General features: G+C 43.2%; 1 protein-coding gene across 3 annotated transcripts in view; it reads left to right on the top strand.

The window, feature by feature from the left end:
- LOC137648716 (tyrosine-protein phosphatase 10D-like) overlaps positions 1 to 13,913 on the top strand; it is a 323,664-nt gene that overhangs the window by 235,935 nt on the left and 73,816 nt on the right. For all 3 annotated transcript variants that reach the window (XM_068381760.1, XM_068381761.1, XM_068381762.1), the window contains exon 16: positions 1,234 to 1,353. In XM_068381760.1, coding sequence (XP_068237861.1) covers positions 1,234 to 1,353 — 120 coding nt within the window. The remainder of the gene's footprint in view (positions 1 to 1,233; positions 1,354 to 13,913) is intronic.

Consider the following 13,913-nt stretch of genomic DNA (forward strand, 5'->3'; position numbering starts at 1 on the left):
CACTGCTGTGCTCCCATACGGGACCAGGTGATTGGACACTACTAGGAAAGAAAAAGAACTGTCCATTTAGATTCTCAGGGGACTTCCAAACCACCAAGCTGTGAGTCTCCCTGTTAAAGGATGATAGTTTATATGTTCCACAGGAAGAAATCATAAATTTTTAAAATAATTTTCATTTTTCTGAGCTATGCTGCATAAATCTGAGTCCTTTAATTTAACTCCCCTCCTCAACCACCCCTCTTAGTCCTGAGGTGAAAGGTCAAAAGTGAAGCCTTCAGACTGGTGAGAGGGCCAGGGCTTTTTGCCTGCACCCTTCACCAGTAGTTTAACCACTCTTTAAAGTATTCTAACTACCATATCTAAATTTCTCTGAAACAAACTCCCTATTAAAGGACTTGGGTTTGTATAGCTAGGAAAAATACAAATTACTTGAAAAATTTGTGCTATTTGTATCATATATTTTATGTTAAACTAAAACTACTTCATTTCATAAAAGAAAAAATTATTGGTGGTTTATTTCCAATAAAAGATTTTTTTATGAGTTTTTATATTTGTTATTGACATATTTACCTACTTATAAGCTTATCATTGAAACAATAAAAAAGAGTATTCTATGTTATACCAATAGAAAAAAGGAAAATGTTTTACAGATAAAAGAAATAAATTTTAAGAGGGGAGATTGAAACACTTTTGATGCCATTATTTATTACACATATTGTATCTTACATTATTTTTATTGCTCTCCATTATAGTAGTAGGAATAGGGAAATGTCATGACCATGCCAATCTTCATATTGTAATAATGTTATATTGTACTTACAAAATGAGAACAATGAGGAGTAAATTGATTTGATGTTGGGGGGGGGGGGGTATATTTTTAAGACGTTGTTGCTATATGGATATGATTCACAATGCTACTAGAAGCCTTCAACACAGGGGATGAGGCACATAAATGGCATTGAAGGGGAGGAAACAAAATATTCAGTGAATTTATATACCTAATAGTACAGTACTGTAAGAATATATGCTATCCATACATTTATATTCTGTTTACAGTACTTAATAGCCTAGGTAATTATGCCATGTACTTGTATGTATTTAACAGTTAGTAAGGGCTGAAATACATAAATTGAGTACGCTATAATTTTGTTAGTATTTTTGACGGTTTCATATCTCGGTACTATACCGTTTGTACAAGAAATGTTTTATTTTAACCAAAATTTGTTTTTTCAGGACAGACCAGGCTTAAGAATGAGTATCAGGATCTAATAGCTGCAAGTCCCTCCAAACCAACTAGTGTTGCAACTAATTGTATGAACGCCAGCAAGAACCGTTACATCAATATTCTCCCATGTAAAATGATTGCCTCGTATAGATAATGCTTTATATAGCTTAATATGCTTTGGAGGCTATTCAGAGTGCTCCTCAGCTTGCTTGGGCTACTGATAATTATTGTAAGTGTGATTAATTTCTAAGTATTTGATATATTCTTTTTTTGGGCTCAAACCATGTCGTCCTGATGAAAGGTTCCTATAAGTAGCTTTCTAAGGGATATTTGGCTACAGTGATATTCCCAGAGAATTATCCTTTAGGTTTCCAGAATTCTAACTCCTGGCGCAAATATCCTTAGAATTTCTCTTAAGGATATCGCATAATATCAGGGGACGTATATCTTGATACGACACATAGCAATCTTCACCCTGAATAGTGTTTTCGTTTCGAGGGGGAAGAGTGGCAAAAATAGAAGGGGAGCCGTTATCAAGGTTACCCTTCCTCCCGTACTACTACGAGTATCTAGATGGTGCTCATTCCTATTTTTGTAGCGATTTCGCACGGTGGTGTTCCCTGTTGATCTAACGTTTTTTATCGCTTTGTGAGGATTTATTATGCAATCTCCAGCTTCTTTTGCCTCTGGAAAGTTGAGTATTTATTATTTACATTGTATAATTTTTAGTTCCCGTTTCACAGTGAAATTAGAGTAATTTATTGTGTTAAGGAGCTAGGCCTGTCACCGGAGGCGCCATGGACGCTGTCATTCGTAATGCATGTGTTATCTAGTTAGCAGAACGACTTTCCCGGTTGTAATAGCATTAATAAATTATGAAAGCTATTTAGGCACAATTATACTAGTAAAGATAGATATTTTATGCATAATTTCCTCTTCCTTTTGTCGATCGTATACGTTAGAGTTTCAGCGATTTAGGTAACCGAAATCTCGGCTCGCGCTAGGCTACCTAGCCTATGCACTGTAGTATACGTTCAGACATTATCCCTGTTTACTCTCGTGTATCGTTTTATCAATTCAATGGGAGATAGTACATCTCCTAGAATTATATAACTCGATACTTGTCTCCTGTGGAGATTTAAGGGTAATCCCTCCTTCCCTCTGAGTGCCGCCGTAGGCGACAACCCTATCTGGTCTTGCCATAGAGTAGTTCACTCTGGCTTGACTAGGCTAGAGTTTTCTGTCTCCCACCTTTGCCGGCGAGATCCCGGCTTTGGTTTTCGACAGAACCTCAGAGTATTCAGTTTTTTTGCTGCCGGCAGAGCAGCAGGGCGAGTAGTCACTCCCTTGCCGGCTTACAGCTGCCGGCATTGGAGGCTAAGCCTACCTAGGCCGCACCTGAAGTGGTAGTATGATACCGCCACCCCCTCCCCTGCGGTCTAGAAGACTAGTCCTGTGTCGGTAGACCCTAGGCTGAAGAATAGATATTCTTCTGCTGCTTAGGATGTTGCCGATACTGAAACATTGTTTCTCTCTTGAGTGTTTCTCTCTTGAGTGGAAGTGGCGGCAATCCTGCCGCCTTCTTCTACACTTGATAGATTCGGCAGACCCTAGGCTGAAGAATAGATATTCTTCTGCTGCCTAGGATGGCGCTGATACTGAAAAATTGTTTCACTCTTGTGTGGAAGTGGCAGCAATCTTGCCACCTTCTTTTGCACTTGATACAGGACCCTTTTCCCTTCCCCTCTGTCTTTTAGCGATGACTTAGCCATCACAATCCTGTGGCCATTGTCCTGCAATCTCACCTCTTGCCAGGTAGGTTGTGGTGTCGGCCGGGCTCCTACATAAGCAGCTGTTTAGTCACTCAGTCTTTCCCTTATGGACACAAGGCTCCGTGAAGGTTGTGCCGGCTATGACGGCTGCCAGTGGGAGATCCTTCTGCTGGTGAAGGTTCATCAGTCCTCCCTCGGACTGCCATCCACATTCCTGAAACCAGCAATGCCGACGAGGGATCTTGCGGCTGGATGGAAGCCTGAATGATGCATTCTCCCCTTCCATTTGAACCCTCATTCTGGAGGAAGGCAGTAAGGTTATATACTTACACCCTTATTTATTGTAAACATACATTTTAATAAGGCAGCCCTTCACTCCATGCTTTTTCTCTCTCTGTCAGCTAGTGCCGCCAGGTACTAACCCAGCCGGCAGCATGTCGGCTGGGCCGGTGCCGTCAGGTACTTACTCGGTCAGCGGTATGCCGACTAGACCAGTACCGCCAGGTACTACCCAGCCGGCGACATGCCGGCTGAACTACAGTATATGATTATACACTAGCCAGCATATTTGCAGTATAGCATATACTGCATATAGAAAACTATTGTATATATTATACAGAACTTATTTTCCAACATATCTTTTGTTTCCTTGCACAGTCTTTTGCTGAGACCAATCCTATATTGAAAGAATAGAATTCCTTCAATACTCTGATTAGAAATCAGTTAATAACTTACCCTACAATATTAAATAGTTTAGAGGGGTCAGTGGTAGTACACTTTTCTATCCCTAAAGATTAGAACCCTTCTCTTTCGAGTTTTCCCAGATCAGGAAACTTTATAGTCTTAATATTGGGGGGCAGGTCACAGCAATTGGCTGGAAGGGATACACTAGTATGTGTCTTTCCTAATTTCTAGTTCGGCCAGCATGCTGCCGGCCGGACTGTGCCGCCAGGTGCTGCCCATGCAGGCAACATGCCGGCTGAACTACAGTATATGATTATACAGTAGCCAGTATATTTGCAGTGTAGTATGTATTGCAGACAGAAAACTATAGTATTTATTATACAGTAGTTATTTTCCAACATACCTTGTGTATCCTTGTACAGTCTTTTGCTGAGACCAATCCTATATTGGAAGAATAGAATTCCTTCAATACTCTGATTAGAAATCAGTTAATACTTACCCCACAATATTAAATAATTAAGAAGGGTCAGTGGCAGTGTAAACCTTTTCTATCCCTAGAGGTTAGAACCCTTCTCTTTTGAGTTGCCCTGATAAAGGAAACTCTGTATCCTTAATATTGGGGAGAGGTCACAGCAATTGGCTGGAAGGGATACACAAGTATGTGTCTTTCTCAATTTTTTTCTAGCTTACTATCCTAAGCTGTAATGGTTAAAATATTAATATTTGCATATCTGTTTATCATGTGAGATAAACAATTGCATACTCATTTAATTTTCCTTTCTTTACAGGAGGAACTCCAGATGAAATGTAATGCTCTCTTCTGCAACCATAGGAGTAGGAACTTCTACGGTCACAAAGCGTGCAGGTCTCATGCCCCCTGCACTATCATTACCGAATCCTTGCAATATTGGGACCCCCAAGTCTGCAATATCTGCCGGACCTTGGTGACCGAAGGTTTCAATGGCCCCAAGTCAACGGAGTTGAGGGATGCGGCACGTGAAAAGCTGCGCAAGTGGGCAAGAGGGTTCCAGAAGAAACTCCGGGATACGCAGCTTGCTGTTCCCGAAAGCGGGTAGTGAAATTGCTGCACCCCAAGCACGACCCGGACCTCCCTGCGTCCAGATTGCCATGGAGACGGATGTCAGTGAGGCGTTGCATAGTATGGACATCCACCAGGAGGAAAGGATGTCGGATGTGTCTATGGACACTGAAAAGGATCTATCAAAGGATGATCCCGAGGAGGAGTCTACTCTACCTCTGGAAGATGATGATGATGTCGAGTCGGAGTTCCTTCCGTATGTGCCAGCACCGGAGCCGTTACCCTCGACATCTTCAGCTTCTACCCGTCCATTGGACAACATGAGCCAGGCACTGGCCCATCTTACGGCTTTAATGGAGAACATTCGCAAACAAGGCGAAGCAAGGGAAGTGAGATTCGAGAGAGAGCTCCGTGAAGCTCCACTTATCGCCTCCCGAGGGTCATACAAGCGACCCAGAGTCCAAGACCTCCAAACCTGCTCCAAAACCAACCCCTGTATGTATGCGGAGTTTATGCAGAGTACGAACGGCAAACTCCACATCTCGGAGAAGATGGGAGCCGTCCCCTTAGATGACATCCAGTTTTGGCCAAGCTTTAATGCTTACCCTCATTGCTTCATTCCACTGAAGCATGAATCAATGCCAGAAGAGGATACGGAACCGAAGGAGGTCATGGTTTTCGACCACGATAAGGCACAGGCTCTCTTGTTAAGTAGCCTGAGAAAGGTGGGCTATTCGGTTTCGAAAGTGTCCGCCTTGAGCAAGAAACACCCTACCTTTTTTGCTCCTGTTTCAATAGCCTTCCCCTTTACATTGAAGGCATTTAAATCCATTGCCAAGGCAGTGGAGGCAGGCAAACCATGCCCTGCACTAGAGGAGTGCAGGCCTCTATCGTTAGCCTTGCTTATGCAAGAGAAGGAATGGAAGGAAATCCACCTAACCTTCTCAGTAGGGAAACTGGACGCAGACATCGCTGGACGACAGTTTAGCGAGAATCTCCCTAAACTTTCTGACTTTCTCTTGCGCAAGGAATAAGAGACGAAGGAGAGACTTGCGGCATCTTTATCCCTACAAAACCGCATAGAGATGTGTGCAGGACAACGAAGCACCCCAGACATGCTCATGGTCCTGACCAAAATGCATATGGCCACCATAGTAAAGGACCTGTATGCTTTCATGAAAGCTAGGAGAGCCTGTGGAGAGTTCGTGTTCGCTGCTGCAACAGTGAAACATGAACCCAGGAAGCTGATATCTTCTAACATCTGGGGTAAAGACCTCTTCCCGAACGAAGTACTCATTTAGGTAGTCGAGAAAGCCATCACGGAGAATAGGGACCTTCTCCAGAAGTGGGGCATCTCTTCAAAGAGGAAGTCTTCCCCGGATGCGGGTCCCCAACCTAAAAGGAAGACGAAGAAGTCTAGACTTCCTCCTCGGCCTGTTCAACAACATCCCACAGTTACTATGACCGCAGTGCCCCAAGTGGTGGCCCAAACACAGACCACCTTCCAAGTGGTGCCTCAACAGCTGGTTGCCCAGTCACCAACATTCAATGCCAGGTTTTAGAGGCAGACCGCTACCTTTTGGTTGAAAGGTAAAGGATCCAGATGGAGCTCCTCTAGACATCCCTCAAGAGGTAGGGGAGGAGGCGGTTGAGGAGGTAAACCCGCCGGTCAATCGAAGCAAGGAGATGCTTCCGGTAGGAGAGAGGCTCCAACAATTTCAGGATTGTTGGACCTTCGATCCTTGGGCCTACGGCCTAATCAAGATTGAACTAAGATGGAAATGGAACAAGCGTTCACCATCATTTCCTCAATTCTTCCAACACTCCACCCCTGCATTAGAAGAATATACCCAAAAGCTCTTGAGCATACAGGTGATAAGGAAAGCAAAGGAGAAGATACGCAACAAACGCTGGAAGAGATCTAAAATGACCAATACCGGCCTTACTATGATCTATTCTTAACCCGTGGTCGAAGACCAAGAGACTAATGAGGATCATGCCCTTGCAACCACCTCTGCCGTCGATGACCATCCATATGGATGCCTCGATGGAAGAATGGAGAGTTCACTCCCATCAAAGGAAAGTCCAAGGGACTTGATCATCTCTGTTTAAGGCCTTTCTCATCAACTTTTTGGAAGCCATGGCAGTCCTTTTGACGTTGGGAAAACTCTCCCCTCACAGATCAGACCACATCAGGCTGATCTTGGACAGCGAAGTGATAGTGTGATGTCTGAACCGACAAGGCTCGAGATTGTCCCATATCAACCATGTGATATTAGCCATCCTATGTCTAGAGAGATGGCACCTATCAGCAGTTCACTTACAAAGGTTCTGCAATGTGACAGCGGATGGTCTATGAGGCTCAAGCCGATAGAGTCAGAATGGTCCCCAGACGCAGACTCATTTTCCTCCATCTTGGAACAAGTCCCGGAACTGCAGATCGACCTCTTCGCGACGAGCGACATCAAGAAACTACCTCGATATGTAGCCCCATACAAGGACCCTCTAGAGAAGACAACGGACGCCATTTCCCTAAGTTGGAACGAATGAACCCTGATTTTCCTGTTCCTTCCATCCAATCTCCTGCTGAATGTCCTCAATAAGCTGAGATCCTTCCAGGGAACGGGAGCTCTAGTGGCCCCCAAGTGGCCCAAGAGCAACTGGTTCCCTCTAGTGATGGTACTGAGACTGAGGCCACCCCTTTTACCGAACCTAGCACTATCTCAACGAGTCCAGAAGTCGACTATCTTCGCTTCATCACAGAGAACCCAAACCTTCATCTCCTGATTTTCTTGCCTTAGCGGTTAAGAAAAGATTTGGGATCTCGAAAGGCAGTATAGACTTCTTAGAACAATACAAGTCTAAGTTAACTAGAAGACAATATGTATCGTCTTGGAAAAAGTGGGTTGCTTTTGTTAAAGCAAAAGGACCAAAAGAAATTTCAATATACTTCTGTCTGTCCTTCTTTATCCACCTTCATGAACAAGGTCTGGCAGCCAACACGATAACTACGTGCAAGTCAGCCCTGACTAGACCTCTTCTATACGCCTTTCAAGTGGACCTGACGAACGAAATCTTTAACAAGATCCCGAAGGCATGCGCTAGACTTAGGCCTGCAGCTCCTCCGAAGCCCATTTCATGGTCCTTGGACAAGGACCTACATTATGCTTCATCTGTGAACAATGAAGATTTTTCTCTCAAGGATCTAACCTAGAAGGTTATTTTCCTGTTCGCTATAGCCTCAGGGGCTAGAGTTAGTAAAATAGTAGCCCTATCAAGAAATGAGAGCCACATTCAGTTCACAGAAGTGGGAGAACTGAATGTCTTTCCAGATCCAACCTTTCTCGCCAAGAACGAGCTACCCACTAAGAGATGGGGTCCCTGGAGAATCTGCCCTCTGGAGGAAGATGTTTCTCTGTGTCCAGTAAAGTGTCTAAAGGTCTATCTTCGTAGAACTTCTGACTTCAGGGGAGGACAGCTCTTCAAAGGAGAAACTTCAGGATCAAACTTATCCCTAAAACAACTGAGGGCGAAGCTCAGCTACTTCATTCGCAGAGCAGATCCTAACAGTACATCCGCAGGTCATGATCCGAGAAAAATTGCTTCATCACTGAACTTTTTTCAGTATATGGACTTTGAGTGTCTTTGCTCATATACTGGATGGAAGTCATCCAGAGTGTTCTACAAACACTACGCAAAGCAATTCCATGAACTGAAGCATTATGTGGTGGTGGCAGGAAGTGTATTAAAACCTGTCGTCTAGTGCTGCGATGAACAGTTTATTGATTGTGACTATCAATTAGGGTGAAAAGGTGTTGACACTTCCAGTGCAATACCTTTTAAGTGAGTGTCACCACGGTGACACTAAGACTGTTCAAAATCTCAGGTGTGGAATTATACAGATAACACTTGTGCCGTGTGTACATAGTACACAGTGTTAATAGTATACAACATTTACAGAAAATTATATTTGAAAATTTTATCAAAATTTTCAAACTAAGAGTGGCACTCGTCATTTCTTCCCTTTCAGGGAGAAAAATATTTTCTGTATACTCTGTATGTATAATTCCCTTAACACGTTACACTCGGTATTTCATTTGGTCATTTATTTGAAATAAATGTCCATTAGAGTGTAATTGCGTCTTATTTCGCCCTGCAATTAGCACAATAAATATGCCAGAGTTCTCTTACTTCTTTAACTAAGTAAACCTCATATGATTGTATGCTTACAAGCAATAGATATTGTTGATACTTAGTCGTTCTGACAACATATACAAAACGTGAGACTTTTGTATATCCAGTTGATACTTATGTTTGTTCATACAATATATGCAAACCTTGAGACCTTTTTTCTACTGTCTAGTATGACTCTTCCCTGCAGGGGGCAGGAAGCACTAACATTGTCCATGATTAGTGGTAATGACGGATAATGGTAACATCATTTGTCTCAATGGTCCAGATGACCATAGAAAAGTTGTTCCAAGGTTAAGGCACTATAAAAATCCACAGATAATTCTCTGGTAAACTCCTATCAGGACGACATGGCTTGAGCCCAAAAAACGGATTTTGAGCGAAGCGAAAAATCAATTTTTGGGTGAGATAGCCATGTCGTCCTGATGGACCCGGCCTCCTTTAATGTAGAAAAGGCCTTGGCAGGATTCCTCCCGAAATTACTATATCTGTAGCACCATGCTCAATGCTACAAGGAATGAGTGCCATCTTGGATACAGCGCCATCTAGATACTCATAGTAGTACGGGAGGAAGGGTAACCTTGATAACGGCTTACCTTCTACTTTTGTCACTCTTCCCCCTTGAAACGAAAATGCTATTCGGGGTGAAGATTGCTATGTGTCGTATCAAGATATACGTCCCCTGATATTATGCGATATCCTTAAAAGAAATTTTAAGGATATTCGTGCCAGGAGTTAGAATTCTTGAGACCTAAAGGTTAATTCTCTGGGAATATCACTGTAGCCAAATATCCCTTAGAAAGCTACCTATAGGAACCTTCCATCAGGACGACATGGCTATCTCACCCAAAAATTGATTTTACGCTTCGCTCAAAATCCGTTTATTACTACCACCATAAGCAGAGCTTTTCATTGCAGTGATGAATTTGCTGTGTAAGGAAAGCCTATGGTAATCATTTATATTTTTCAGAAAATCTTCAATCTATCAATTTCTGTGTCCTAATCTTGATTTAAAAAATTCAGTCTTTCAACGTCTAGATGGTCTTCTACCTGCTTACCAGCATTTTTCCTTCAGCTTATTAATCATCATCATTGTAACAAAAAGTTCTCATTTTCCATTTTACTTTTTTCTTTGACTCTGCTCTTCTCCTTTTGACCTTATTAGCCCTGTTGTATAGCAGGGTCAGCCACTCGAGTCACCTTTCTCCATCAATTTTTATTCTTTGCATCTTTTCCCATTCCACGCCACCCATATCCCTCCTCACCACATCCATCTGTCTGATCTGCTGAACTCTACACTCCTCCACCTCCCATCATTGGCATGTTCTTAGTGCTCGTGATTGGTTCCACCTCCTCCCTTCTTATTACATGACCATAGTATCTCAGTTGAGCTTCCTTTGCTTTATATTTCACATTACATACACCATACCACACATTTTCATATCTTGACTTTCCCCTCTTTCCATTATTAAAATTCTAGCAATCCATCTCACCATCCTCATCTTGGTTCTTTCCACCAGGCCCTTCTCTTTCTTTCTAAGTGCCGAAGTTTTTATCCCTTATAATAGTACAGGCCGGATTATGTCCTATAGATCTTTCTATATTTAGTCTAAATGGCATTTTTATGTCTAAAACAACTCCAGTTACTTCTCTCCCTTTTGCAATGATGCTTTTATTCTGTCTCACTATTTTCTCAGTACCTCTATCTACTGTTGTTATTGATCCTAAGTTGTTAAACTCATTGTTGTTGTAGTGCTGTGCCATCTTCTACTCGAATGTATACTACATGTACTTCTCTACCACTGATCATTAGCTCTGTCTTTCAAATGTTCACCTTCAATCCTTTTCTATTTGGCTTCTTTTCATGCTAAAAACATTTATTGCAGTTCTGTGTCTGCTATGATGACTAAATCCTCAGTGAAGATCAGTTCCCACAATTCTTTGTTGTTCCTTAATTCTGATGACAAAGTATCTTCAATGATTAGGAAAGGGAGTGGAATTAGAGCAGGTACCCGATGGAGGTCAACCTCCACAGGAAATGACCCAGTCTTGCGATATTTTGTCTTTACGGTAGTTTTTGCTCTATCATAAATCATCCTCAATAACCTTACCAACTTTGTTACTTCTCTTTCTTAACACAATAGGCTAACTTTGGTAGCCTCTATTTTTTCAAGATCCAGAAAACACATATAAACTTAAATTTTTCTTTCTAAATATAGTACTTCTCTTGGACTTGTCTTACTATAAAGATGGTATTCACTATGCTCTTTCCTATCATAAACCCAAATTGCAGCTCATGTATATCTATCAAATCTCTCAACCTTTCTTCCTCTACTTTCTAGTACAGTATATTGAATACAGGCTCCTAAAGCTTTATTCTTCTGTATAGTAGTTCTCATAGTTTACCACATCTTTTTGTGTATACAATTTAATCATCCAACTATATTCCCAGTCCCTTGGCATTTCCTCTACATCCCAGATCTTTTCCAATAGTGTGTGACCCACTTATTGCATAGATTCCCCAATGCCATGATCATTTTTATTGTTACTTCTGATTTTCCTGCAGCTTTATTTACTTTTTATTTCTTTATAGCATTATTGACTTCACACTCAGTTTGGTATTGGTCCTCCTACTGGAAGAATATTTACCAGTTTTTCTCACTCATTCTCAGTATTTAATAGTTGTGAAAAATATTCTATTCCAACACTAATACAAACCATTTGCTATTTATAGGGATATTATTTTCAGCGAAGCTGGAAGATGACCCCTAAGATTTTTAGCAAGGGTTAACCACCCACCCGCTAGTTAGCAGGGGGTTGGGAGGTCGTCTGCTACTCCGCTTACTCACACCCCTGGGCTGAGTAACCCCTTTTGCTTTTGGCTCGGTGGAAAACGAACGTTGCCGCTCTCCTCCTCCATCTTGACCTGCCATTATAGACTTGATTGCTTTTTAAGCTTTTTCTTTTCCAGTTTGATTGTGTTTCTCCTTGATCATCCTTATGCGGACCTGTCCAGGACCTGAGGGCCGATCCTGTGTTACTTTTATGTCCTCCATTGAGATGGACCCACATTCATTGTGCCCATCCTGCTGAAGGTAGTGCTGTGATCAGGACAACACCTGCCCTGAATGCTGGGAGTGGTCTTGTCTCCCAGCAGGAGAGGTTTGGACAACAGCGCAGGAAGAAGTCCAAGAGAGATTTTTGTCTACGGGGTCTACCTCAAAGTTGAAGAAACCTTGGACTTCTTCCTTGACTCCCCGATTTCTTCCCGAATCTCCTGCTTGATCATTCTCCCTTTGGGAACGATCAAGCAGAAGCGTAGACCGGCTAATACCAGGTCAACCTTGGGGTTTTAGAGACAGGACTGCTTCCCTTAGAGAAGCAGTACCTCAGGCAGAGCCTTTTCTTTCTCTGATGTGTTGCATGTTTGGCCGTCACTGGGTAATACCGGTCCCCCGTCGAAGGAGGCATTGCTGGAACTCATTTAGCTTGGTGCTGAGAGAAAGCGTACACTGGATTCCTCCGAGGTGGAGCCCTGTTCACTGATGAGGGTGGAACAGTGTTACCACGGAATGTCTTCTACCTTGCCCGCTGAAGGGTTCCGCCCTTTGCCTTTGTCTGCAGCTGCTGCTGTTGCCGAAGACTGTGTCTCCCCCCCCCTGCTGAGCCAACTCTTCCTTCGAGGGGGGGGGGAGTTGCAAAGTCCGCGGCAGATCTCTCCTGTGGGTGAACATCTTTTTCGTCCCCAAGTGAGGTCTCCCCCTCAGAAACCATGTTCCAGAGAACTTCCAGATGCCATCGTATATCTCTGCTGACGCCCCTCCCTTTGGAGTAGGTCTTTTCTGCAGAAGAACCTTGCCACTGCCAACGAGCTCCTTGCAAGGATCGTCACTCTTCTTTAGCCCGCAGAGCGTAGTCCTCAACGCACTAGACATTCTCCTTCTCCTTCGATCAGGAGACATCTCTTCTGTTCCTCCAAGGATCAACGATCTTCTCCCTCGCCTGCTAGTCGTTTGCCTTCGGCGTCTCGTCAATAGCCAGCTGCTCGTCACTTGTCACCCAAAAACAGTCACTCATCACATGATTGTCACTCTTCATCTCGTGATCATCACTCGTCACCTCGTGAGTATCACTTCTCGCCTCGTCTCTCACCAGCTCGAGATCGTCATCTGCAGTCTCGCTGTCAGACAGCGTGTAGTCGTCACTCGCCTGCTTTGCTTCTCTGGACTCTCCATTGACTCATTGTTTGACAGCTTTGCGGCATTCGTCAGTCTCTCCTCATTCTCCTGGTGCTCGTCACTCGCCAGCTGTTTATCATTTCCTAGCTCACAGGCGTTCACCTTTAGGTTGTTCGCTGACATCTCGGCATTTGCAAGCTCGTTGTTCATCAGCTCCTCGTTGTTCACGTAGACCGTCTGCTTCACCTTGTTGCCTTCCGGCCTGCAAACGCTGATCGCCAGGACTGGATTGTCACTCGCCAATGCATGAGCGTCACTCTCCCTCTTTTAACCCTTACAGGTCAGCTCGTGATCGCCACTCCCCAGCTCAGGACAATCAACCAACACGTAATGCTGCATAATAAATATACAGAAACTTCACTTTTTAAGGTTGACATACATTCAGATCAACTTCCAACACATATCTTGGTCGAAAGTCAACGACCACTTGTATAGAAATATTACTTATGTCCCCTTACCCCTTGGCGAGGTGGGATTGGGTAACGTCTATATTTGATTATAAAGATTCCCATGTTTCTGAGAACTCTTACGTTGACCAGCCACATTGCTAGTATCACAAACACACAGATTGCTCAGGCTGCTAACCATGCATTGCATAGAACTTAGCAAGGTGTCAGGGTTTTTCTCACCGTTGCGTGTGGAACACGTTCAGGAAAAACCCCGGGTCAAATGCCAAGCCAGTTGGTTCGGACTTCCACCCTCCTTTTGCTATAAATAGCAAAAGGGTTTGTATTTAGTGTCGGAACAAATAGCAAGTTTGGAAT

The sequence above is a fragment of the Palaemon carinicauda genome, chromosome 10, assembly GCF_036898095.1.
Source record: "Palaemon carinicauda isolate YSFRI2023 chromosome 10, ASM3689809v2, whole genome shotgun sequence".
Classification (NCBI taxonomy): domain Eukaryota; kingdom Metazoa; phylum Arthropoda; class Malacostraca; order Decapoda; family Palaemonidae; genus Palaemon; species Palaemon carinicauda.